Below are 27,421 nucleotides of genomic sequence, written 5' to 3'. Positions count from 1 at the left end.
TTTTGCAGAGTTTAGTATTGCTGCTAGCCTGTATTCAAACAGCGAGTGGCATGCCGGTGAATCCAAATCGTGGCGCTTTTTTCAATAGTGCATGATAGGCAGTGGGACGGAGTTTTCTTTTCTTTTTTGATCGGGTAGTGTGACGAAAAAAATGTGCAGGTTGCTGCAGTGCTATTTCAAACGGCTATGATAAACTCCCCTGCCTCTATGCCCTATGGACAGTCTGGCTAAAGTACACGAACACACTTACACGAATTTGTACTGCTCATGAACGTGTACATGTTCACAAGCTGACCATTAGCTTAACCCTGAAACAGAACAACAGGGTAGGAAGCTGCTTATGTTATTCAGCATCACGACTGCAAAGTGCACAATCAACTTACTACTACTGATATACAATATCATTAAACTTGACGTAACTACATTGCTTACCAGCATTCACATAAGAATTTCACAATAATAAATTGAATCCCTAGCTACATCTGCAACGGCTAAAATCCTCCTACCGCTCACTCTCGTGGCTAACATTGGCTAACGAGGAGTTTAGCTGCTATCACCAAATAACAACACATTAATAAACTTACTGGGCAGAATGGATCTTCAAATGCCGGACGAAATTGGAGGTCGTGGTCTGGCTGTCAGAAATCGTCACGTTGCAAACCTTGCACTGCGCCATTCGTCGTTTACCTTCTAGGCAGTAGCCCTTGAAGCCGAAAGTGATTACTCTTGGGATGGCTGACATGATGATATGATGTGAAATCTGTGAACACATCGTGGCATGGGGCGTGGTATATAGCCCACGCAGAGAGCGTGCCTGATGGACAGGGCGGTGACAACGCAACGGCAGTGCAATCAAAATTACTGAAGTATGTGCATATTACATTTTATTTTCACAATAAAAACACGATGGAAATAACACTCAAGTCACTCAAGTCATCGTGTGTCAAGTCAAGTCCCGAGTCTTAAACTTCCAAGTCCGAGTCAAGTCTCAAGTATTTTCATGTTTTGTCAAGTCAAGTCACAAGTCATGAAAACAGTGACTCGAGTCGACTCGAGTCCAAGTCCCCACCTCTGATTGATACCCCTTTGTTTGTTTTGTTCCTCTCACAGTATCGCATCTGCATTCCGTCAGACTACTGAGCGTTATTATTCTGATTGTAGTCCTGTGTCTGACCCTTTCTGCCTTCCGGTTTCCCCCGTTTCGCCCTTGTGTTTATATCACCTGTGTTTTTCTGATTCCTGGTTCTTGGACTGTTGCCCGTTTCCTGACCACGATTTGTCTCACGTTACAATCCTCCTCCAGGACAGTTTATTTTCTGATGCATTTAACTATGGATCTAATTATTGAATTAAATCTTTATATAATTAAATATTCAGCTAATAAAATCTAAAACATCCTCCACAGATACACAATGTCAATCTACAGCATCAATAACTGGCTTTCTAAGATGTTCCTGCATTATAACACAAGTGTGAGATGAAAAGTGGCACAAAGTCACCAAAAAAACAATGAAACCATGACTTGAGTTCATTTCTATAACCCTTCATTTCAGCCAAAATTTCATAATAGTCCTTCATTAAATGATGTAGCTCATCCACCATGCAGTACAAGTCCCTGTGAATTAGTTATAACGATAGAAACAGAAATTTACTGCTGCATAACAATTTTTAACATAAACCGCTCATACATGATTGTTTAACTTACATGATGAACGTGGTTCTTCCATGCTGCTTCTTCTTCTGTCTTTTGCTGGTGATGAAGATTCAGCCATTTTCTTCCTCCTGTGTTTTGAACCTTTTCAGTCAGAAATCACATCATTCAGTTCACACATGTAACAGTATGAGGTGTTACTGATTAGTCTGTTTGACTCCACAGGCCTGTCTGCAGTGTTAAACCTCAGCAATGACACTGGAAGCATTTAGACTGTGATATAAAACACACGAAACATTCTCATCTTCATTAGATTGTAATAAACACAGGATTTCACTGATCATTCTCACAGCTCTCAGCTCAGGAACTGGATCATTCACAGATTCTCACTGACTGATATGTTTCTATAAGAGTTTATGTTTCACCCAGTGATCACCTCTGGACTTCCAACACACACACACACACACACCTTTCATCCAGTAAATTCAGCACAGCTCACACAGTTGGGAAATTAGGTCATCAAGTATAAGGTATAATTGTATTTTAACTTGTATTTCAGTGTTCATGCTGGAATCAGTTTAGTTTTGAGCAGTTAATAAAACACAGCAACCTTTAAACCTGTTTTTCAGCTTTGTTGTCTCGGTTGATCACTGATCATTAAAGACACAGTTTTTAAACTAACCTCAATAAAAACACTTATAATCAGCTTGTATTTCAGTGTCAGTGTTTCAGCAGTGTGTTAGAGACTCTGTCTCTGTCTGACATTGTTAACATGTGCAGTTTATCCTGATAAATCACACACTGACAAAACCTCTGAACTATGAAACATTCACTGAAGAACATACCTTTATGGCCCTTTTCCACTACCCTTTTTCAGCTCACTTCAGCCCGACACGGCTCGCGTTTCGACTACCAAAAACCAGCACGACTCAGCTCGCTTCAGCCCTGCTTAGCCTCTAAAACTCGCACCGTTTTGGAGTGGGGCTGAAGCGAGCCAAAGCGAGCCGACTGAGGCTGGGGGCGTGAGCAGACACTCCCCTGTGCACTGATTGGTGAGGAGGAGTGTCCTCACATGCCCACACACGCCCCGCGAGCGCGCTGGGATCTGTAAACACCGCAAACCCAGAAGGAGAAGAATTACGAATTCCGAGAATTTCTGAAGCCTTATGCGCCTCGCCTCATCTATGCGCTCTTGCCAGTATCTGTTGGCGTTGTCGGTGACAAGCCACAGCACCAAGACCAGCAACACTAACGACTCCATGTCCTCCATGTTTATTGTTTACTATTCGGGTTGTGAGACTACCGCTTAAAAGATCACTGATGTCACTGTTTGCGCTGCTTAACGACATCACCTGACGTCCACCCACTTTCGCTAACTCCACCCAGTGTATCCACCCACTTCCAGCCAGCACGGTTCAGCGCAGTTGTAGTCGAAATGCAACTCCAACAGCCCCGCTCAGCCCAACTCAGCACGGCACGGCTCAGCCCGACTCAGCCGCGTTTGTAGTGGAAAAGCGGCATTATTTTACTCGCCTCTTTTCAGGGAGTGAAAATTGTCTGTGATTATATTTCAGAGTCGGTGAAAATCCTGCAGTTCATTTCAGAAATTGATGTGAAAATAAGGGTTTCTTCTCGATGTGCGCTGTAACTGCTGTCACTTTGACTTTAATCCCTTCCTTGTTACCTTTGTAGGGGTTGATAAAGGGGCGGTTCCTCATATGATCACAGTGCAGTTTGTCTCCGCCTCCCTGACTTCACCTCTGCTCATGTGGATCATTCAAACTGCACATGAAATAACAATAATGTGGTTTATTTTTCCTGCAGATTATCGTGATTATCGGAGAAGATCGTGGGCCACGTCATTTCATCTTTGTCCCAGCAGATGGCAGCATTTGGCCCAAATGGAGACTTCATTCATTCATGATCACATGGTGGAATTATTTTATTCCAGATTCACACTTGTTTTGGTCATGCTGTATTTTTAAGGAAAATTTTTAGTTCTAAATAAAACAAGAATAATGTTTGTATTTTTGTTGAAAGGAGAAACTCATGTTTGTTCAGTTTTATCCACACAGACATCAGCAGCTTTTAACAAATGTTATTGATCATTTTAATATCAGTGTGAACTGTAAATGATCTTTATTAATATTTGAATTGTAATGAAGTTCCACGATCATACAACTGAATGTGTGATTATGTCAGTTATGTATCTTTGTTATTTTTAAAGCTTATTTTATATCTGTACATTAAAAAAAAAAACAACAAAGAGAATCTTCACTTTGAAGTTTCAGTACAGATGGATTATCATCCATCCATAATCCGTAACCACTTATCCTGTCCTACAGGGTCACGGGCAAGCTGGAGCCTATCCCAGCTGAGTATGGGTGAGAGGCGGGGTACACCCAGGACAAGTCGCCAGGTCATCACAGGGCTGACACATAGAGACACACAACCATTCACACTCGCATTTCATACCTACGGTCAATTTAGAGCCACCTAACCTAACCTGCATGTCTTTGGACTGTGGGGGGAAACTGGAGCACCCGGAGGAAACCCACGCGGACACGGGGAGAACATGCAAACTCCACACAGAAAGGCCCTCGCCGGCCACGGGGCTCGAACCCAGACCTTCTTGCTGTGAGGGGACAGCGCTAACCACTACACCACCGTGCCGCCCCTTATGATGAACATACAGCCTTGAAAACAATAATATCTGGTCTTTGATTTAGAAATTTTGTACAATGAATATGAAATTTGGCAAGCATTAAAAGAAGGTTGATAACATACATTTTGTCTATGGTTATTTTCTCAGATTTCATAAGACCAAATAAAACATATTGAATTTTAATTTTGAAAGAGTGGTCAATTTTAGTATTTATGAAGTTATTTAAATAAACCCAGAAAATATGACCGTATGTACAATCCCAAAATAAGTGGGATATTGTTTCTTCAGCATTACCACAGAAAGAGCATTGCGTGTCAATATCTTTCTTATATTTTATGAGATTAGACTTGACAGGATAACATCTGTGAAGCAATTTAAATGTAACCTCTCGTACTTTGTTCGTGAGAATAAATTTCCTTGATAAGACCCAAGTACTTTTCCAGTCTATGTCATTGTACAAGTTATTCCAGTAGTATATGGCTGCTGGTTTGGACACAATTTCTCTACGGATGATATTCCTAACACATTGATTAGTAGCTTTGACACTCATTAGAGTGCAAACATTACACATATATATTATTAAGATTCAAGCTAGGTATTGTGCAATTTTTACCTTTAGGGGCAGACATCAACAATCTTCACGCACCTTCTGGTATTGCATCAAAAACAATTGAAAATTCCCTCGGTGTAACAGGTGTAGGTGTAATTAATGATTTTGGGTATTCAAGATTGGATAAGTGATCACTCTTTAATAATTACATGAAATCAGTCTCATTAAATTTGAAGGTTAATAGTTAAAATGAATCAATCCTATTGAATCGTTTAATTTGACTCATTTGAATTGAATCATACCATAGAATCAGTCTCATTTGAATCGTGTGAAGTGAATCATTCAATGAATCGAGTCAGTAAATCAAATCAGGGAATCATTTAGTGAATCGTTCAATGAATCATTTAGTGAATCAAGTGAATCATTTAGTGAATCATTTAAAGAATCAATTGAAGAATCGTTTAAAACTGATTCTTTCAAATTTATCACTTACCAAACTGCATCTAATTATTCATACACCTTAGGAGTTCTTTTGCAATGTGGCCGACTTCAAAAGTATTTAAAAACAGCAGGTAGACACCACGCAATTTCAATAATAATGGAGTTTATTATAAAAAGATAATAAAATTTTTAATAAAAAGAAAAAATTGAACAATCTAATAGCAGCAGAATTGAACTCTTCTGTAAACAGAGTGTGTGTGTGTGTGTAAGCAGTTTTAGCTTGTGAGCTATGTGGGACACAGGAATTTTGTTATCTGCAATCTTGGTATGTGTGTGTGTGTCCATGCCAGGATGGACCAGGGTGTCTTATCTGCAATCTTGGAGGAGGGGAATCCTCAAAGTTTAGTGAGCACGTGTGTGTGTGTGTGTGTGTGTGTGTGTGTGTGTGTGTGTGTGTGTGTGTAGCCAAGTGATTAGCTAGGTATGCTAACTAGACAAAGAAAAGGCTAGCTACATCATGTGCTTTCTTCAAGCCTAGTAAACTATGTGTGTCAAAAACCAGAAATTAATGGTTGAAATACATTCAAACAGTCATCTGTAGTTTATATGGCTTTAAGTGTAAACAGGAGAATTGCTATCAAGGTTGAATTAAACTTAGGACTTATGATATTTAATTCAAAGATGAGATACAGGACCTCTTGGAACAAAGGGGAAGGAGGAGGGCCTCTTCCTAAGCATGCAAAAGCCCTTTCTGGAGGCAAAACATTCTGAAATCTTAATGAGGTCACAATATGAGTGAGTTAAATGAAATTAGAATGTTAGGAGAGAGATAACATGCCAGAACTTATTGATTAACCAAATTAAAATCAATAGTACCAAATAATAGAAAATCAACAATAATACAGTGTGCACACTTATTCCTGAATCTAACTTCACACTTAGTGAATTAATTACTAAGACTAATCTTTCGCCCAGTGCCAGCCTTAATTCAAAAGTCTCGCCTTTCTGTAGAAAGCGGAGAATCTCTGACGAATCAGATGTTCACAGGAGCCTGGAGAGGTTCTTTGGAGAAGCTTCGCAGTTGATAAGACGAAAAGTCTTTGTTCAACACCGTGCACGGATTTAAAAGAAAGAAAAGAGAAAAGCTCTTTAGAAAACTGCCTTTGCTCGCAGCCGCGTACGTGTTAAAAGACAAGTAATACTTGCAAACCGGTTTAATAACTCGCTTGAGTTGATAGTCGCGTGTTTCTGAAATCTAACTTGATCAGAGTTAGATAAAGGAGGAAACGCGCGGTTCAGACGTCTGATGGTGAGTACCCTTCTTCTGGTCAGTCTCGGTTGGAGTCCGACGCGAAAGAGCGAAGATGGCCGAGTTCCAAGTCCTTTTGTTGAAACCTGAGGAATGTGTACGTGATCCCGCCCAGGCGTGACGTAGTCAACGCGGAAGTTGGCTGGGAAATGTAGTTCTTAGACCAAGATGGCGGCATGATACCTACACAGGGAAACCATAGACTGAAAGAAATTCTTCACAAGTGAACAGTTGACCATTTTCATTCAATAGTTGACTAACAAGTACAATATTATCCTCAATCCATCTTTTAAAGAATAAGGACTTATTTTTAAATATATTATCTTGATTATTCCAAATGAAATATTTGTGGGGAGAGAAATTGTGTGAGTACATCATTGACCAGGAAAGTAAAAGTTGCTTGTGAAAATTGGACAGCTTTACAGGTAACTTGGAGATAATATAATTGCATCTCAGCAAAAAAATTCAGCCCTCCAAGAGAATTGAATATTTGGGTAGCAATGCAATTCCAGATTGAATTAGGGTTTTCAAAGGTCCCATGGCATGAAATTTTCACTTTCTGAGTTTTTTTAACGTTAAAATGAGTTCCTCTGACCTTCTTAAGTCACCCCAGTGGCTAGAAATGTCAATGTGTAAACCAAACTATGCTCACCCTTTGTCAACATTTGAGAATGGCGCGTCAAAATGGCGCGTTGATAGGCTCTTCCCTTTACTGCGTCAGCAAGGGAGATGATCCCCACGCCCCCCCTCTGGATTCCCACCCACTGTATGGATTGCCCGTGTTCTGTAAAGTTATCCTACCTCTTGGATTTGTCCTACCAAGCCTACTGCGCATGCGCGAAATCCAGGAGGGTAGGAAAATTCAACAGTAGTTTTGTCCTACCGATCAGCTGGGCTGATAGAAAATCGGTGAGTATTTCACGCATGTGCCGATTTTTATGTTTTGTGAGTATTGGTCGAGTCTTTGGCCGAGTCAAATAATTTGTAATGACTTGTTTTGTATAATAAAACGGTCTGTATGAGAACTTGCTAATTGTAATGACGTCATGTGTTCTGCGCATGTACAGTAGGCTTCGCGCGTGCGCAGTAGGCTTGGTAGGACAAATCCAAGAAGTAGGATAACTTTACACCACCTAAGCGAGCGAAACATGGAAATTGCGCTGTACATGGATGTGACAACACAGAAAGGAGTCTGTTTTTACTGCTGACGGGACAGCCCCTGAAGACGCAGTGGCTTAATTTTATTTACTCCAATAATACGCCGTCGAGTCTACCTAAGACGGTGTATGTTTGTCGGAAGCATTTTCCTGATGAATGTTTCCACAACTTGGGACAGTACAGGGCAGGTTTTGTACATCAACTGTCACTGAAGCCTGGGTCCATACCAAGCATCCCTGCCGCATCAGCCACAAACACCGAACAAGTAAGTGTATAACTGTTAAGTCGTTTTGCCGTGTTTTAAAATCGGTGCCACGTTAGCCTTGCAATGGCTACATTAGCTGTGCAGCTAACCGCTTCCTGCAGTTAGCCAGGTACTCTGCGCTACAAAACCAAAAAGCATGCAGCATGCTCTGTTAAACTGAGTTTAGTCTGGAAATTGATTGTAACTTATGAGCTTATGTTTGACTATTGCTCCGCAATGCATGTCTTCTGTTGGATATGTTGCTGTAGTTGCTGCTTCTACTGAGGGAGAGGGGTTTTGTCTTAGCAGCGTGGCTACAGGCGCTGATAGCAGCGAGTATGTGTGTGCACGCCCCCTCCCCCCATGGCCCCCCCACCCCACCCTCTACCCTTCCCCGCCTCCATGCTTCTCATTAGCAAAACAACGCACTGGGAAAAGGGCTGAAATGGAGCTTTCTCCCAGGAGGCTATATCTACGTGCCGAGGGTTCATTTCGAGAAAGGCTGCGGATATAATATCCGGAAACCTCCACGAGCCTGTTTAAAGTATCAACAAACCACCATGCCATGGGTCCTTTAAAGAAAAGTTTAATCCATTTAATTTTAATTCAAAGATGTGAAGTCTATAGCGTTAAGACCACCTGATTGCAGTTTGTTTATTTTAACACTCTTATGTAATGTATTTTCTTTTTCCATATAAAATCAAAGATGATTTTGTCCATAAGTTTTTAGATACATCAAGAGCCATAGATGCATATAGAAGTCTGGAGAGGCCTTCAACTTTAGCAACTAAAGATCTTCCAGTTATGGACAAATCTCTTTGAAGCCAAAGATTGAATCTCTTTTGGACAGAGTCTATAAGGAGGTTAAAATCAACTGATAGTCTATTACATTGATCTTTCTCTACTATAATACGTAGATATTTGACATTGTATTTTACCGGAATTCATGAGATAACAATGTAGGGATCATGCGCCATCTTGTGTCTAAGAACTACAACTCCCAGCCACCTTCCGCGTTGACTGCGTCACGCCGGGGGTGGGATCACTTACATCACCTCCCCCATGGTCTTCAAAAGTACTCTGAAGACTCCTGGGGGTGTCATGGCTCAGATGACTAAGGCACCATACTATAAATCCGGGGACCCGGGTTCGATTCCGACCCGAGGTCATTTCCCGATCCCTCCCTGTCTCTCTCTCTCCCGCTCATTTCCTGTCTCTCTACACTGTCCTATCTATAAAAAAAACTCTGAAGACTCCATTCTGGTGTCTGTCTTCAAGCGAGATGGACGCTGTGGCAGCGGGGGCGTGGTCTAGCATCGGTCTGTGACAGGAGGGCGGAGTCGGGGAAGTTAAGTGGCAGAATCATTTCACCTGTTGTTAATTGATGTTTGTGTGTCTTCCCAGGGACCGCGCCCTTCTTAAGGAGAGAGAGTGAGAACAGAGGGGCTCTCTCGATAACCAGACAGCTAATGTGTGTGTGTGCGTATTTACAGCTGAAAAGCTGAATAAAGAGAGTTTTGTATGCTCAGTTCTGTCCTGCCGTCCTTCTGTGCTCCACCCCTTTACACGAACTGCCACAGTGGTGCCGAAACCCGGGACTGAGCACAGAAGACCACAGCCCCATGGAGTCCTCCACCTTCGCTGACCTGATCCACGCCTTCGCCACGGCCCAACAGAGCCAGCACCAGGGGCTGCTCGCCCTCCGAAAGGAGCAAGAACAACGGTTCGAGGCCCTGGTGCTGGCGCAACAGGAAGATCGTCGGGCGTTCCGGCACCTCCTCGCGTCGGCGGGGTCCACCAACTCCACCGCCGCGGGCCCTTCCCCCCTCACCCTCACGAAGATGGGCCCGCAGGACGACCCCGAGGCATTCTTCACGCTCTTTGAGCAGGTAGCAGAGACCTCGGGGTGGCCGGTGGAACAGCGCGCCGCGCGCCTCCTTCCCCTGCTAACAGGAGAGGCGCAGCTGGCCGCGCTACAGCTCCCCGCCGACCGCCGGCTGGCCTACGCGGACCTTCGCCGGGCCGTCCTCCAGCGGGTGGGACGCACCCCAGAGCAACATCATCAGCGTTTCCGCGCTCTGCGCTTGGAGGAAGTCGGCCGGCCGTTCGCGTTTGGCCAGCAACTCCGGGACGCCTGCTGGCAGTGGTTGAGGGCCGACAGCTGCGACGCCGAGGGACTCATCGACCAGGTGGTACTGGAACAGTTCGTCGCGCGTCTACCAGCAGGAACCGCAGAGTGGGTCCAGTGCCACCGCCCGGCGTCGCTGGATCAGGCAATCGAGCTGGCGGAGGATCATCTGGCGGCTGTCCCGACGGCAGGACAGCAGACGACCTCTTCTCTTCTCTCCTCTCTCTCTCTCTCTCTCTCTCTCCCTCCTGTGTCTTCTCCTCGCCCCATTCCCCCACCGCGGAGACGGGGGCCGGCGCCACCTCAGCCGGCCCACCGCACCCGCGGTGCCCTTCCGTGTCTCCCTTCTGTGTCTGTCTCTCCCCCCCCTCAGGTGAGTGAGCCCCAGAGCACTAGTGCAGAGAGGAAGCCTGGGCCGGTTTGCTGGCGCTGCGGGGAACCGGGCCACCTCCAACAGCAGTGCTCGATAATGGAGGTGGGCGCGGTGGTTCGGATCCCCAACGCGCCAGGAGCCGCCCTCGATCGGGCCGGAGCGTATCGCATACCGGTGAGTATCCAAGGGGATACATATCAGGCGTTGGTGGATTCTGGCTGTAATCAGACCTCAATCCACCAAAACCTGGTGCAAGACGAGGCATTGGGGGGAGCACAATTGGTGAAGGTGTTATGTGTGCACGGGGATGTTCACAACTACCCTTTAGTGTCGGTCCACATTATTTTCAGAGGGGAAAAATTTATAGTGAAGGCGGCGGTTAATCCTCGCCTTACCCACTCTTTAATTTTGGGGACTGATTGGCCGGGATTTCGGGGTTTAATGACGCACTTGGTCAAGAGTGGGTCCTGCCATTTGACAGGGGGAGGTCCCAGTGTCGCTTTGGCGGGAGCAGCTGTCACAGAGCCGTCTACGTCATCTCCGCGCCAGAGTGAGGAGCCGCCGGCTCCTCCTCTCTCTATTGGGGAATCCCTCGCGGATTTCCCGTTAGAGCAATCGCGAGACGAGACTCTGCGGCATGCTTTTGACCAAGTGAGAGTAATCGATGGTCAAACGCTCCAGCCGAACGCCACCCCGTCCTTCCCCTACTTCGCGATTATGAAGGATAGATTATACCGAGTGACGCAGGACACTCAAACTAAAGAGCGAGTCACGCAGCTGTTAATTCCGAAGAGCCGCCGGGAATTGGTATTCCAGGCGGCTCACTTTAATCCCATGGCTGGACACTTAGGGCAGGATAAAACACTAGCCCGAATAATGGCCCGATTCTATTGGCCGGGGATTCGCGGCGATGTCCGTAGGTGGTGTACGGCATGCCGCGAATGCCAGTTAGTAAACCCAGCGGCCATTCCAAAAGCGCCTTTGCGCCCTCTACCGTTAATCGAGACCCCGTTCGAAAGAATTGGCATGGATCTCGTCGGGCCATTAGATCGGTCAACACGAGGGTACCGCTTTATATTGGTTCTGGTGGACTATGCAACGCGATACCCGGAAGCAGTGCCTCTTCGCAATATCTCAGCACGCAGTATTGCGGAGGCGCTCTTCCGCGTCATCTCCCGAGTTGGAATCCCGAAGGAGATTCTGACTGATCAAGGCACCTCGTTTATGTCACGAACACTGAAGGAACTGTATGGGTTATTAGGTATTAAGCCGATCCGCACCAGCGTTTATCACCCACAAACGGACGGCTTAGTGGAACGGTTTAATCGCACCCTTAAAAACATAATTAAGAAATTTGTAAGTGAGGACGCGCGTAACTGGGATAAATGGCTCGAACCCTTGCTCTTTGCAGTGCGAGAAGTCCCCCAAGCCTCCACGGGGTTCTCCCCGTTTGAATTATTATATGGGCGTAAGCCGCGCGGCATTTTAGATGTGCTGCGAGAAAATTGGGAGGAGGGACTTTCACCAAGCAAAAATGAAATTCAATACGTTATTGACCTGCGCGCAAAACTCCACACACTCACACAACTAACCCAGGAGAATTTGCGGCAGGCCCAAGAACGGCAAACCCGCCTGTACGACAAGGGTACGCGCCTTAGAGAGTTTGCACCGGGAGAGAAAGTACTCGTACTGTTGCCCACATCGAGCTCTAAATTAGTCGCCAAGTGGCAAGGACCCTTTGAGGTCACACGGCGAGTCGGGGACGTCGACTATGAGGTGAAACGAACGGACAGGGGTGGGGCGCTACAGATTTACCACCTCAACCTACTCAAACTCTGGAACGAGGAGGTCCCCGTGGCGTTGGTGTCGGTGGTTCCAGAGAAGGCGGAGCTGGGGCCGGAGGTTCAAAAAGGAACATTAGCATCACGTCCCTCTCCGGTCCCCTGTGGAGACCACCTCTCCCCGACCCAACTCGCGGAGGTTGCCCAGTTGCAGACCGAGTTTTCGGACGTGTTCTCACCCCTGCCCGGCCGCACTAACCTCATAGAGCACCACATTGAGACGCCCCCGGGGGTGGTAGTGCGTAGCCGCCCTTACAGGTTACCCGAACACAAGAAAAAGGTGGTTCGGGAAGAACTCGAGGCCATGCTCGAAATGGGCATCGTCGAGGAGTCCCACAGTGACTGGAGCAGCCCGGTGGTCTTGGTACCCAAGGCCGACGGGTCGGTCCGGTTCTGTGTGGACTATAGAAAAGTCAACGCGGTGTCTAAATTCGATGCGTACCCAATGCCTCGTATTGATGAGTTGCTCGATCGGCTAGGCACGGCTCGTTTTTACTCGACACTGGATTTAACAAAGGGTTATTGGCAGATCCCCTTGACTCCATTATCCCGTGAAAAAACGGCCTTTTCCACACCGTTCGGCTTACACCAATTCGTCACACTTCCTTTTGGGCTGTTTGGGGCGCCTGCTACGTTTCAGCGGCTGATGGACAGGGTCCTCCGCCCCCACGCCACCTATGCGGCCACGTACTTGGATGATATCATTATTTATAGTAATGACTGGCCGCGGCACCTACAACACCTGAGGGCCGTCCTTAGGTCGCTGAGGCGGGCGGGTCTCACGGCCAACCCGAAGAAGTGTGCGATTGGGCGGGTGGAAGTACGGTATCTGGGCTTCCACTTGGGCAACGGGCAGGTGCGTCCCCAAATTAACAAGACTGCAGCAATTGCGGCCTGCCCGAGGCCCAAGACCAAAAAGGGGGTGAGACAGTTCCTGGGGCTGGCTGGCTATTATCGTAGGTTTATACCTAATTATTCGGACGTCACCAGCCCGCTGACTGACCTGACTAAAAAGGGGGCACCAGATCCGGTCCAGTGGACGGAGCAATGCCAGCGGGCTTTTTCTAAGGTTAAGGCTGCACTGTGTGGGGGGCCACTTTTACACTCCCCTGACTTTTCTCTCCCTTTTATGTTGCAGACGGATGCGTCGGACAGAGGGCTGGGGGCCGTTTTGTCCCAGCAGGTGGAGGGGGAGGATCGCCCTGTCTTGTACATTAGCCGCAAGCTGTCGGTGCGTGAGGGGCGCTACAGTACCATCGAAAAGGAGTGCCTGGCAATCAAGTGGGCGGTCCTCGCTCTCCGGTACTACCTGCTGGGACGCCCTTTCACCCTCTGTTCGGACCACGCGCCCCTCCAGTGGCTCCACCGCATGAAGGATGCCAATGCGCGGATCACCCGTTGGTATCTGGCACTCCAACCCTTTAACTTCAAGGTGATCCACAGGCCGGGGGCGCAGATGGTCGTGGCGGACTTCCTCTCCCGTCAAGGGGGGGGGGAGTCGGCTGCGGGCCGGACGGCTGCCCGGCCTGAGTCGGGCGGTGGGGGTATGTGGCAGCGGGGGCGTGGTCTAGCATCGGTCTGTGACAGGAGGGCGGAGTCGGGGAAGTTAAGTGGCAGAATCATTTCACCTGTTGTTAATTGATGTTTGTGTGTCTTCCCAGGGACCGCGCCCTTCTTAAGGAGAGAGAGTGAGAACAGAGGGGCTCTCTCGATAACCAGACAGCTAATGTGTGTGCGTGTGTCTGTGTGTGCGTATTTACAGCTGAAAAGCTGAATAAAGAGAGTTTTGTATGCTCAGTTCTGTCCTGCCGTCCTTCTGTGCTCCACCCCTTTACACGAACTGCCACAGACGCATAAAGGGGATGCTCTTCACCAACAGACGTCTTTTCTTTCTTGCAAGATCTACAAGTTAGCGTGACTTCTTCAAATTACCGCTGGCCACGGTAATAATCTAAGATCGCGCGATTTAAACTCAGTAAGCTATAACCGGTTTTTCCATTCATTCATTAATACTGCGAATCAAAGCAGTTGATTTATAATCGGGGCGACCAGAATTCTTCCCGACTGAAGCGCTGTACACAGTATTTTTGATCAGAGACTTTCTCTTCCTCACGCCGACCCGAGAAGCTCACGCGCTTTCTACACGGACAGCTCACGCGCTCTACAGCGGCTCACTCAGCTCAAAAGTCTTGGACAGCTACAACGACATCATCTCTCCTATCTTGCTAGAGGCAAGCTATTGAGTAAAATATATTTTGGGCATAACAGTTACAACTAGTCTTAAGAATTGTTTTATTGAAAGTGTGAATTTATACCCAGGTTTATTCATTACACTATTGAAACACGCCGAGTGTTGAATTGATTTATTTTGTTTTAATATAATTTGTTTTCAGTTGATAGGCTGTGCATGTTTTCCTCTCTTATTCCTACTAACATCTTTATTTCATTATCATATCTTGATTGCATCAAGATTTCAGTGGATTCAGTATTGCTATAAGCTAGTGAAATTAGCCTACAGTAGAGGTCTGCGCGGGTCGGATTTTTCAGTCCCGCTCCTGCCCGCGCCCGCATTGTGCAGTCACGCTCCCGCCCGCGCCCGCAAAGAATTATGATTTTCAGTCCCGCTCCCGCCCACAAAAAAATTATGATTTTCAGTCCCGCTCCCGCCCGCGCCTGCCATATTTTGTCTCGCTCCTGCCCGCAAATCCCGCATGATGCAGACGTTCGCGTTATTTCTCAGGAAAGTTCTTGTCTTGACACAGCGTGACGGTGCCCCACCCCCTACTTTGAGTAGATTTGAGCATAAATATCTACAGCTCACGTTCGTTATTATTTACCTTGTTTCTGAATTCAGCATGTAGTGTCTCTAATAATAATAATAATAATTAGTGCTGTCAAGCGATTAAAATATTTAATCGTGAATCGCACATTTTTATCACATGAGAAACCATTGTAATTCTCTGATCAGCATAAAAAAGTGAATGGGCTTGCTTTGTACCAAGGGTGTTTTTTTTTTTTATTGCAAAGCAGAGCTAACAAGAGGAGTGAACTTCACTCTTCTTCCACTTCACTCAGTGAAGTGATTTACTGCTTGAGTTAGTCTACAGCTCTATCAGAGAGACAGGTTACACAGTGACGGTAGGCTTGACATGCTTGATTATAATATAAAGTACACTATTATATTAACTTTAAAGTTGTTCGTTGATAAATATTGCATTGAATCTGATCTTTACTGTTTCATCTCACTTAACACATTTCGCACTTTTACACTTTTTCAGCCTGTTGATGCGTTGCGCTGTCCAATCAGAGGCGGCCAAATTTGCATATTACAGGAAGGATTTCTGGGATAGCATTGAGTTTACAGACGCTGTCTTCTTAAAACTGAATAAATATTTAAAAAGAGCCAAATGAGCCAGTCTTCTGAACGGCTCTTTTCAAAGAACGGATCACAAAGATGCGGATCCCATCAAAGAGCCATAAATCCCATCTCTACTAGTTTCAAAAGCTTATGAAAAACCTACATCATGTCACAGAGCGTTAATCTCGCGATAAAAAAAATTATCGCCATTAAAATTGAGTCAAGTTAACATGATAATAACACGACATTTTTTACAGCACTATATAATAATAATAATAATAATAAAAGACAAGCGAGCACGTAAAGGAGCTCTGCTCTTCTGCCATGATCCGAGATCTCAAACACGGAAGAGGAAAAGAATCGAGAAACGAACGAGAGATATTTATCCTCTCCTGAATCAGAATCATAATTCTGATGACCAGCTCATCTAAGGTGTCATTGAGGCATCATGTTAGTGTGGGTCATTGGAGGCTGGGTGTGAACTGCGAGTCATTAGAGTGATCAAAGGATTTCCTGTTAGGGTGATCAATGGCAAATTTAAGATGCCATTCCTCACTCAATCTGGCAATCTGACTCTCTTTGCAAATTTAGGCATCTTAAAATGTTTTTATTAATGCCAAATAAAATATCCAGCACGAATTATATATGATAGACATAAATTAATAATTTATAAATTTTATTTCAAACACGTTTTTAGTTAGCGGGACTGCAGCTTATCACGGCTCCCGCCCGCACCGCATATGTGCACTCCCGCTCCCGCCTGCGCACGCATATGTGCACTTCCGGTCCCGCCCGCGCCCGCAATGAGCTTTCAAAATTTGTCCCGTGCCGCACTGCTTTGCGGCGGGTCCCGCGAGTCCCGCGGGACTCCCGCGGGAGTGCAGGGCTCTAGCCTACGGCTAATTCTTTGTTCCATTAGCCTCACAGGCCTTCCCCACGTGTAGTTTGCTACACGAGGCTAATTCAGGCCTACACTATGTGACAAACACAACCACACTATAGATAGCTTCCCTTTTGTCTTAGCTTAGCCACAAAGCTAATCTGAGCCTACCACGTGCTCAGCAGGCCTGAGTAGGCCTGATACACACAGACCACATTCACAAACACACTCTAGTTAGCCCCACGGCTAAGTCCTTTGTCTCGTTAGCAAGCTAGGCTAACCTTTGCTAAGCTACAAGGCCTACACCACGTGGTGACACACCCTTCTTAGCTTAGCCACACAAAGCTAATCTAGAGGCCTACACCATGTGCACACACACAAGCACATGTTAGTTAAACAGAGCTAATCCTTGGTTCTATTTAGATAACATTCTTTTATTTTAGCTAGCAACAAGCTAGGCCTAATACCCCCACACACACACACCCCATACCATATTTGTATATATAATGATTCCAACTATTATCTATTTTTATCTTTGTATTAATAAATTCATTTATTATTGAAAACTGTGTATTTTATTTGTGTTCCAATATTTACGAAGTCCCCAATCTCTCAAAGAATTCAAAAAGGTGCATATGTAATATGGTAAGTGATAATAATTTAATGATATACCATAATTTAGCTGTTTGGTAATTATTATTGAGCGCTAAGATTAATGGTATGATTCAATGATTCACTACTTTGAATGATTCACTGAGTCGATTCATTTGAACGATTCACTGATTCGATTCATTTGAACGATTCATTGAACGGTTCACTTGAATGATTCATTTGAGTGATTCACTTCAAACAATTCAAATGAGACTGATTCTTTTTAATTATTAACCTTCAAATTTAATGAGACTGATTTAATGAGATCACTTAATAATTAACCAAATGCACCTACAACAATATCCGTGCATTCTTTGACTGGCAGAAGCTCACATTTAGAAATGTTTAACTTGAGCCCAGTTGAGTTATGGACAGTATGTTACCAGCAATAGAGAGCCCCATTACATCACTATTTTTAACATGAATAGAGAGTAATTGCATAGGGAGAAGAAATAAAAATGCTGAAATTGGGCAACCCTGACGTATTCCACGGTTAATATTAAATCTTTTGGTTGTGCCAAAAGGAAGTTTAATTGAGCTATTTGCATTGGCATATAAAGTTTTAACAGATTTTATAAACGTCACCAAATCCAAATACATCCAGTGCCCTAAACATAAATTGATGTTCGATAGAATCGAACGCTTTATAAAAATCCAAGAAAAGAATAAAGCTATTTTCTTCTATTAACTCTGAGTAATCTAAAAGATCAAGTACTACTTGAATGTTATTTGTTATATGCCTGCCACACATGAACCCAGATTGTGTCTCATCAATGATATCATGAGAGGTTTTTTTAAAGTCTTTTAGCTAAACAGAGAGCAATAATTTTATAATCAATATTTAGGAGTGATATTGGTCTCCAATTATCTAAAAGTAAGGTGTCTTTTTGCGGTTTGGGGATCAAAGTAATTATGCCTTGGGTTAAAGAGGGAGGGAGCTTTTCATGACCAACACTTTCCAGATAGACCTTATGCAGAAAGGGGGATAACTCCTAAGAAAACATTTTGTATATCTCAGATGTCAGACCATCTATCCCAGGACTCTTATTAAGCTTCAACTGTTTAATAGCATCTTCGATATCCATTAATGTGATTAAAGCATCACAAGATGTTTTATTAGTATAACTTAGTTTTAATATCACCCAAAGAATTAAAGAAACATTCCATGTCATTTATTGATAATTTAGAACTATATAAGTTCTTATAAAATAATTCACAAATTTCAGAAATCTTCTGAGGCTCTTCTGTAATGACTCCATCTGAATGAAGTTTTGTTAAGCTATTAACTTTATGACGTCGTTTCTCCAACTTAAAAAAATAACTGGCTTTTCTCTCCCTCTTCTATCCATCTTTGCCTAGAGCGTACAAAGGCCCCCTTTGCTTTCTGAGTATACATTTTGTCTAGTTTTAGTTGTAAAATTTGAAGCCTGTTTCTATTATCATCTGATAAATTATCAGGTAATATAGATGACAAGGAGATATTTCAGAGATTAGATTTGATTCCTCCTTTTTTTCGTTTCTTGGCCATTTCAGCTCCTGTTTTCATTATAAGTGTTCTTAATTCAAACTTAAGAAATTCCCAATGCTTGCCATAGATATTTTCAGCTCAGGCTATTTCCCAACATTCAGATATCTTTGCTTTAATGTCCTTAGTCAGGGAATCATTTGATAAAAGATAGTTATTTAATTTCCAATATGAGCTTACTCACTTAGGTTGTTGCCTAGCAGACATACATACCTCTAATAGGATCGTCTTATGATTCGTCAGGGGCGTAGGTAAAATTTTAACTGAGGAAATAAAATGAATTAAGGAATCAGAAATTAACCAAAAATCAGTCCGTGATTGTAAAGAGCCTGACCTATTCTTCCACGTGTATTCTTTGATTGCAGGATACCTATGTCTCCAAATATCAATCAAATCTATTTCATTTATGAAATCAAGCATATATAAATTATCATTATTTTTAATTGGCCATCTATCTAATGGCCCTTTTCCACTACCCTTTTTCAGCTCACTTCAGCTCGCTTCAGCCCGACACGGATCGCGTTTCGACTATCTCAGAGCAGCACGACTCAGCTTGCTTCAGCCCTGCTTAGCACCCAAAACTCGCACGGTTTTGGAGTGGGGCTGAAGCGAGCCAAACCGAGCCGAGTGGGGATGGGGGCGTGAGCAGACACTCCCCTGTGCACTGATTGGTGAGGAGGAGTGTCCTCACATGCCCACACACGCCCCGCGAGCACACTGGGATCTGTAAACACCGTAAACCCGGAAGAAGAAGAATTACGAGAATTTCTGAAGCCTTATGCGCCTCGCCTCATCTATACGCTCTTGCCAGTATCTGTTGGCGTTGTCGGTGACAACAAGCCACAGCACCAAGACCAGCAACACTAACGACTCCATGTTTATTGTTTACTATCCGCGTCGTGAGACTACCGCTTAAGAGATCACTGATGTCACTGTTTGCGCCGCCTAACGACATCACGCGACGTCCACCCACTTTCGCTAACTCCACCCAATGTGTCCACCCACTTCCAGCCAGCATGGTTCAGCGCGGTTGTAGTCGAAATGCAACTCCAACAGCCCCACTCAGCTCGACTCAGCCCAACTCAGCACGGCACGGCTCAGCCCGACTCAGCCGCGTTGGTAGTGGAAAAGCGGCATAAAGCATCATTTAAGGAGCAATTAAAATCCCCACCTAAAACAATTCTTAGATCTGGGAAAGTGCTTACTAAAAACTCAATTTTGGTATTCAGTAACTGCATTAAAGCAATATTCTCGTTTGTTATTGTAGCCATAAACATTACCCAGTAAAAACAACTGATCATTGAATGAAATAACCAACAGAACAAAGTGCCCATTCAAATCTGTTACTGAAGAAATAATTTTCCCATTGAACTTGTTTCAAAGTCAAAGTTCCATCAGAATGATTTGTCCCATGAGACATCCACACATCCCCCCCATTGCGATTTCCAAAAACTGATGTCATTAGAACCAGAATGTGATTCTTGAATCGGCATTGAAACTTTTCGCGTAAATAAATAAGGCTTTCCATTTGGTCTTGTCCTTTAGACCTGGAGCATTAATAGAAATAAAAGTTAAAGAAGATATTTTGTAATGTAACTAGCTTTTCACCCTGAGAAAAACAAGTAAACTTCAGTGAAAACAGAACTACTCTGTCTAAAACAATGCAATACATGCGTTCGCAGCAGCAACAGTATTGTAGGATAAGAGGTGCATTTTTAAACAGTCGAACTTAGTGCTGATGACACGAACATGACTCTATGCAATTTCTTAAATAAACTATACAACATGGCAAACATGTTAGATTTCTTTTATAATTACGTGAAAAGAAGCTGTTATTACGCGAATATCCAACTTTTAATTGCACAGCGCAAGAAAACTGGGTCCGTGGCTCGCGGCCATGTTGTGATGTCAGTGGAAGAACACGCTGCGGTTCACTGGCTGTTCTACTCTGGTTCTACTCAATGGAAATGGCGCATGAAAACGCCGGTGAACTCTCTAGTGCTAGCTCTTCCTCTTCTGGAAGTCTAGAAGTGTGTTGATCTCTTCCGAATAGAATCTATGATAGCCTACCCTCTTTACCCTTTGTCTCTTATATAACTAATGGGGTATTGGGTATAAATAATCTTCCCATAGATTAAAATCACTATATGGGTGTGCTTTTACTACCTTAAACAAGAACAGGCAGTCAAAACAACAGTTGACCTACTTTCCGGACTTAGGATTTTTCAGAAAATATGCAAAAATAGTACCATATACAAATGCTTATTTTATATTGAAGGAGTTGGATAATCAAAGTTTTTATTGGCTTAAAAGTTTGATAAAAGGTGTCTGTTGATAGGGTTAAAGGCTCATTCCAGTCATCATGTGCCCACATGGCCAACTAATGGCCTGAAGTAGGACGTACCAAATGGTAATTTTGTCCCGAAGCCATATTTGTGGCCCTCCTGTACCCCCACCAAAGCTCTGAGTGCCCTGAAACTCTCTAAGTACACAGTAGAGTTCCCAAATATGATGATAAATCAGTTTAAACCCTATCAACACAAAAACTTTCCAAGATATGGACCCCTGAAATGTAAAAAAAAAAAATTGTCATTAAAAAAAATCCAATTTTAAGGGGTTAATCTCTCTAAAGTTAGTAAACTTGTGCTATTTTTAGGTGCAGAATCAGATAGACAGGGCCAGAATACATAGATATAGCAATTTACAGGTCTATATTCCCCTTAGAACAAAAGATATGGGCCTCCAAAAATGCTTGCAAATTAAGTGTACAATTCCCGGACCCCAAAAGTGGGCGTGGCACCCAAACTTTGAAGGGCCATAACTCAAAAAACGTTCAAGCTAGGAAGCTAAAATTTTGGATTCTTTCATTTGACATCATAAGGCACTAAGAAAATTAAAATAAGGCAAATTGAAGAGGTGTCACTGGGGAGGTTTTGGGCATTTGTGTGAATTGACATGGAATGACCCTTTGGTGTTTTGATACTTAAATCATTTCAAAATAACCGAAGACTGTGTGTTATTCAACATTTCATATTTTACTTTCTTTTTTTATATTCTAAGAATGCACTTTATCAGAGTGATGTTTACTTTATCAGAGTGATGTTTACTTAGTGTTGTTGTCTTCACAACCAATAGTGCACTTTATCAGTGTTATCAGTGTGTTTACAATGTTTGCACATGCAAAATTGCTACTATTCATTAAAATCTGTTCAGAAAGGTTTGTAGCCCCAAAATGCCTTTTTGTTTTTTTTCAATGGAAGATCGTGATAAAAAATCGAAATCGAGATTTTATGTTAAAAAATCGTGATATGACATTTTTGCCATATCGCCCACCCCTAGTTCTTGCCAACTAATTTTATGCGCGTGCGCAATATTACGTCACGCTCTAGTTTGGCGAACGCTCCCATAAGTTTTGTTACAAAGATATAAAATAAATAACATTTCTTTCCCCTTATTTTTACAATAAATGAGAGCACAATTTTTCACCCTAGGTCAATTAGGTTCACCTTCTTCAATTATTGAAATTATACCAATAATTACCCTTTTAGTTTCACAAATTTACCCCTTTAACTATAATAGCCAAATTCAGTGTTATTCTCTCTCTAACACTCAAATTCTAACTCAGTGGGCACACACTCAAACACACACAGCAAACAAAAGAATCCCCTCGTTGCAGGCCTGATGCCTGAGTGCGAGGAAATCCACAGTATTTATCCATGCGGTGCACAGAGCAGTGTAAAAAAAAGTTTTATATATTCATCCTCCGAGTGAAACTCAAGTCCAAACAGTAAACCCTCTACCCAGTCCAAGTCTCTGGTGAAGGGCGATACTGTAGGCAGTGTTGCCAACTTGGCGACTTTCTCGCTAAATCTGGCGACTTTACGAATCCTCTTCGCGACTTTTGTCAAAAGCGACTAGCGACAAATCTTGTGATTTTACTGGTGTTATTGGAGACTTTTACTGGTGTTATTGGAGACTAATGCGAAAGCACGTATATTTCTGCAGGTCCTGTCCTCAATGAGCAGCAGGTGCTGCCATGAGCCCCTCCACCGTCCCACAGCACTCACAGGCAGTCAGTGTCACAGTGGCCTCGCGCGGCAGTCCCAGCTGCAGTCAGAGCGGAGAGGGGTGGTGGGGGCGGGGCTCTCCTCTCCTCTCCACTCCACACTTCTAATGAATCGCGCATCATGTGCAAAGCCGCCGCTACACTGTCACACTAAAATAAATCACTGCATTTTACTCACACAGCCTCAGTCACTTACTCACCTCGTCCACTGTGTGTGCGCCTCTGACATAAGCTAAACATCTAGCTAGCTAGCTCATCATGTCTCAGTCTGAACTGTACACTCAGAAATACAGAAAGGAGTGGGAATCAAACCCTGAATTCAAAGGCTGGTTGAAAGTTTATTGGGGATGATACATGGGCATACTCAGTGGTGTAGTCTACGTGATACGCAGGTATATGCCGTATGCCCACTGGAAAAGCTCAGCGATTTCCGTATACTCACTGAAGAGCTCAGTGATTTGCGTATGCGCATACGCCTAGCGAAAAATATATTCATTATTTGAACTGCCCAAACCAACGTCAACATTGTCAGATGAATGTTCCACAGTTCCATTCCTAGATGCCGGTGTCCACCAAATGCGCTTTAGCGCTACAAGCGCCTATTCAATTCAAATCCTATGGGCTTCATTTATTAGACGCTGACAGAGCACTCAATGCGTTGCGAGTTGATCCAAGAGCAGAGAATTGACCCTTCCGGGAGCTCCGCCCCCCATAGCAACTGTTGCTATGTCAGTCAAGCCCGCCGTCTGCACTTGTGTATGTAGTTTGATGCCTGTTGCCTTGATGCGAAATCATGAAACGAAAACAAACGACACTATTTCAGTGTTTTCAGAAGTGTCCTCATACTTCGATTAGGCCTACTGCAGAACAGGAGAAAAGTGAGGCGGGCATTGCGTATTTGTTAATTAAATTATTTTTTTCTTCTTTGAAGCAAACATTTGTTTTAGCACATCTAGGATGTTTTCTTGTTCATTTAAGCTGATGTGCTGAATAGATAAGAAATAAGAAATGCATTTAATATGTTAAAAATATATTATTGTGTGATATGTGCTTAATTTACATGTCAATATGTCAAATTTTCTTGACACATGAAAAATAAAAAAAAAAACAATGATGGAAAAGCCCACTTATCTTAAGTTGAACGGTGAATCAAAATTTTATAAATTTTGTACATTTAAACCACATTTGTTTTGCATACAGTAGATCTGTACACAAAACCAGTTTAAAGATGCATATTACTATGCATTAGGCAGTGATGGTGCTCATGAGGTGTTGCTTTCAGGTTATCGGACAGTTACAAGATGGATGAGTACAAGTATAACAGTATAGCCACAACACACACACACACATATATACATATATATATATATATATACACACACATACTGGGTGCGATTTGCTGGGGGGGATGGTGGGGATCATCCCCCCCCCTGGTTTTTATCTCTGCTGAAAAAAAATCCTCGGGGACAACCCCGTCAATAAAACAAACAAACCAAAAAAAAAGTTGACATGACAGGCATGTTGTGACACAGTTTTCTATGGTCTACATTGCACTCACTTTCAAAATGACCCGAAGTGGCAGCTTTGATGTTCACGAACGTCCCCAGCAAATAGATACATTGTAGATAACAATATCCAGAGTGTGAACGTGGATTTAGCGCCATGAATCACATCCTTATTGATGAGCGCAACAGAATGAATGTATCCACACTGACAGCCTTCTTTTCCTCGCTGTCAATGGGCCAGACGTGCGTTCCTTCCCTGCTGAGAAATTCGCAGAAATGTGGATTAAAGAAGGGCGAAACGCGGCGGATAGCGCACCGACGGGAAAGCAGAAAAGGCCACATGAACTGCGCCATCAGAGCAAACTGTTCATTTAGTATTCATGTATTTTAGTGATTTTCGAGTCACTGTCCATTTAATCCGGAGGGAGAGAAACATCACAGCAACGTGACAAGCAATGCGAACTTTGTTGTGTGTTAGTGTTTGTGTATTTAGTCAGAGAGATAGGAAGATGAATTTACTATCTCTGGTTTAGTGTTTGTTTTCATTTAGTGTTATTCATGTGATATCATCAGATGTTATTGAGCCGTTAGCCTATTGTTACCTTAATTTTGTGACGTTTCATGATTAAAAAAAACCAAACCATCCCCCCTTCTGGTTTTTTGACAAATCGCACCCTGTGTATATATATATATATATATATATATATATCATCTCATCTCGTTATCTCTAGCCGCTTTATCCTTCTACAGGGTCGCAGGCAAGCTGGAGCCTATCCCAGCTGACTATGGGCGAAAGGCGGGGTACACCCTGGACAAGTCGCCAGGTCATCACAGGGCTGACACATAGACACAGACAACCATTCACACTCACATTCACACCTACGGTCAATTTAGAGTCACCAGTTAACCTAACCTGCATGTCTTTGGACTGTGGGGGAAACTGGAGCACCCGGAGGAAACCCACGCGGACACGGGGAGAACATGCAAACTCCGCACAGAAAGGCCCTCGCCGGCCCCGGGGCTCGAACCCAGGACCTTCTTGCTGTGAGGCGACAGCGCTAATATATATATATATACACAATTTTTTCCCCGGGGGGGCGTTGCATGGCAAGCACTGAGTATACCCACTGCAAAAAAGTAGACTACACCACTGGGCATACTGCCTGTACTGTAAGGCTGATTTCTACGCCAAACTTTGATATAAAAATAAATAAATAAAAAACACATGGCAACTCAAAAACATCCTCAAAAGGCAAAGCCTTATGTAGCCCGTATCATGTCCAATGATCCAGACTATAGTTGGGTTCAGGCTGTAGTTACTTTTAAAGTCTTATAATATTCAGTGAGTGATCTGAACTCGGATTTATAAAAAAAAAAAAATACACGGTTATTATCAGAAAACACATAAAACATATACCCCTGAAAATTAACTACAAACGTAGTAGTTACACATATGTTAACCGCGAGGGTGCTTGGCCCCCTAATTGCCGCTACTGCACGTAATCGTGGCTCCCATTTAATCAACTAAATCTCCATATCCTAGTACATGCAGCAATTAAACACTAGAAATACTCTTGTCGCACTAAATGTCACCATACAATGTTCTCCAATAATCAAAAAGACGAAACAAAATACACTTTAGCCGCGCAGGGCTGAACACTCACTTAGAACTTAGTTGAGCAAAATGGTGTGACCACACTCAAAGATAACCTCGGTTACTATACACCTTTACAATACATGCGCATGTAAACAAAGAAGCCGGCATTTACACAAAATATCCCCCAAAATAAAACGTTGCAGGCCTGTTAATTGTCCTTTGACTGGGAAAAACCCCCACTGTCCTTTACTTACGGTACCGCAGTCCCCGTCGGAAACAAAGGAAAACCTCGCGCGCTCTGTACAAGGCCGACTGCAGATAGCTGATGACTTTGCTCCCTCGTAGCCGGAGGAACCGCTGGCTTTCCAGGTCACCAGGGCGCTATCCGGGCTGCGTGGCTCCCACGCTGGCTACACCGTGGAACCACTGACTGTTTGGAAGCCAATGGTGCTAACTGTGCAGCTACTTACACTTTAAATATAAGCATGCCCACGAGTCACGTTACACTTGGTTAGCTTACTCAGCTACCGGAATGGGACTTCTTTTTTTTCCCCCCGCTTTTCCTAAAAACTCCGCTGCCCAGCCTCGCCAAAATGCCGGAGCTCCCCCTCCAAGTCTCTCGACTTCTCCCCCATAGATTTACTTATGCCGCTTTTCCACTACAAACGCGGCTGAGCCGAGCCGAGCCGAGCCGTGCCGTGCCGAGTCGAGCTGAGCGGGGCTGTTGGAGTTGCATTTCGACTACAACCGCGCTGAACCGTGCTGGCTGGAAGTGGGTGGACACATTGGGTGGAGTTAGCGAAAGTGGGTGGACGTCATGTGATGTCGTTAAGCAGCGCAAACAGTGACATCAGTGACAGTGGCGGAACAAGTCAGAGCCGGGCCGGGGGCGGGGCAAATGACCGGGCCCTTTATTAAAGCTTATCATAACATCATTTTAGGCTACAAAATGTCCGCAACTGCGGTGTTTACCAATTTCAACACTACCGGGTGCAACTATGTTATTTAGTACATCAAGTCCTTCAAACGAACATGTAACTCAGAAACAAAAAACATTAGGATACTGTACATGGCTCATAATAAAACATCAATAGCCTATACTGCGCACATTATTTGAAGGGCATACGAATGAGCGCTCAGAGGTTGCAACGGTGACAGGAAGAGTCAGAAATAAAAGGAGGGCGGTGCAAACCTCACTGAATGCACTGTGTTTACCAATTTCAACACTACGGGGTGCAACTATGTTATTTTGTACATTAAGTCCTTCAAACGAACATGTAACTCAGAAACAAAAAAAACATTAGGCGACATACTGTACATGGCTCATAATAAAACATCAATAGCCTACTGCGCGCATTATTTGAAGGGCATATGACGAGCCTTGCGCTCCGCGAACTCGTCCACGATGCTCTGTATGTCACTGATTCAGTGATCTTTTCAGCGGTAGTCTCACGACCCGAATAGTAAACAATAAACATG

The 27,421-nt window shown here is 43.9% G+C and overlaps 1 protein-coding gene across 1 annotated transcript in view; it reads right to left on the bottom strand.

The window, feature by feature from the left end:
- LOC132899645 (E3 ubiquitin-protein ligase TRIM39-like) overlaps positions 1 to 26,872 on the bottom strand; it is a 141,508-nt gene extending 114,636 nt beyond the window's left edge. The window contains exons 1-3 of the mRNA XM_060941732.1: positions 26,197 to 26,872; positions 24,399 to 24,601; positions 1,706 to 1,795 (exon numbers count right to left, since the gene is read on the bottom strand). Of these exons, the coding sequence (XP_060797715.1) occupies positions 1,706 to 1,795; positions 24,399 to 24,504 (196 nt within the window). The 5' untranslated portion in view covers positions 24,505 to 24,601; positions 26,197 to 26,872. The remainder of the gene's footprint in view (positions 1 to 1,705; positions 1,796 to 24,398; positions 24,602 to 26,196) is intronic.
- Between the last annotated feature and the right edge of the window lie 549 nt (positions 26,873 to 27,421).

Source organism: Neoarius graeffei, chromosome 1 (genome assembly GCF_027579695.1).
Source record: "Neoarius graeffei isolate fNeoGra1 chromosome 1, fNeoGra1.pri, whole genome shotgun sequence".
Classification (NCBI taxonomy): Eukaryota; Metazoa; Chordata; class Actinopteri; order Siluriformes; family Ariidae; genus Neoarius; species Neoarius graeffei.
This window is presented reverse-complemented; position numbering and strand designations above follow the sequence as displayed.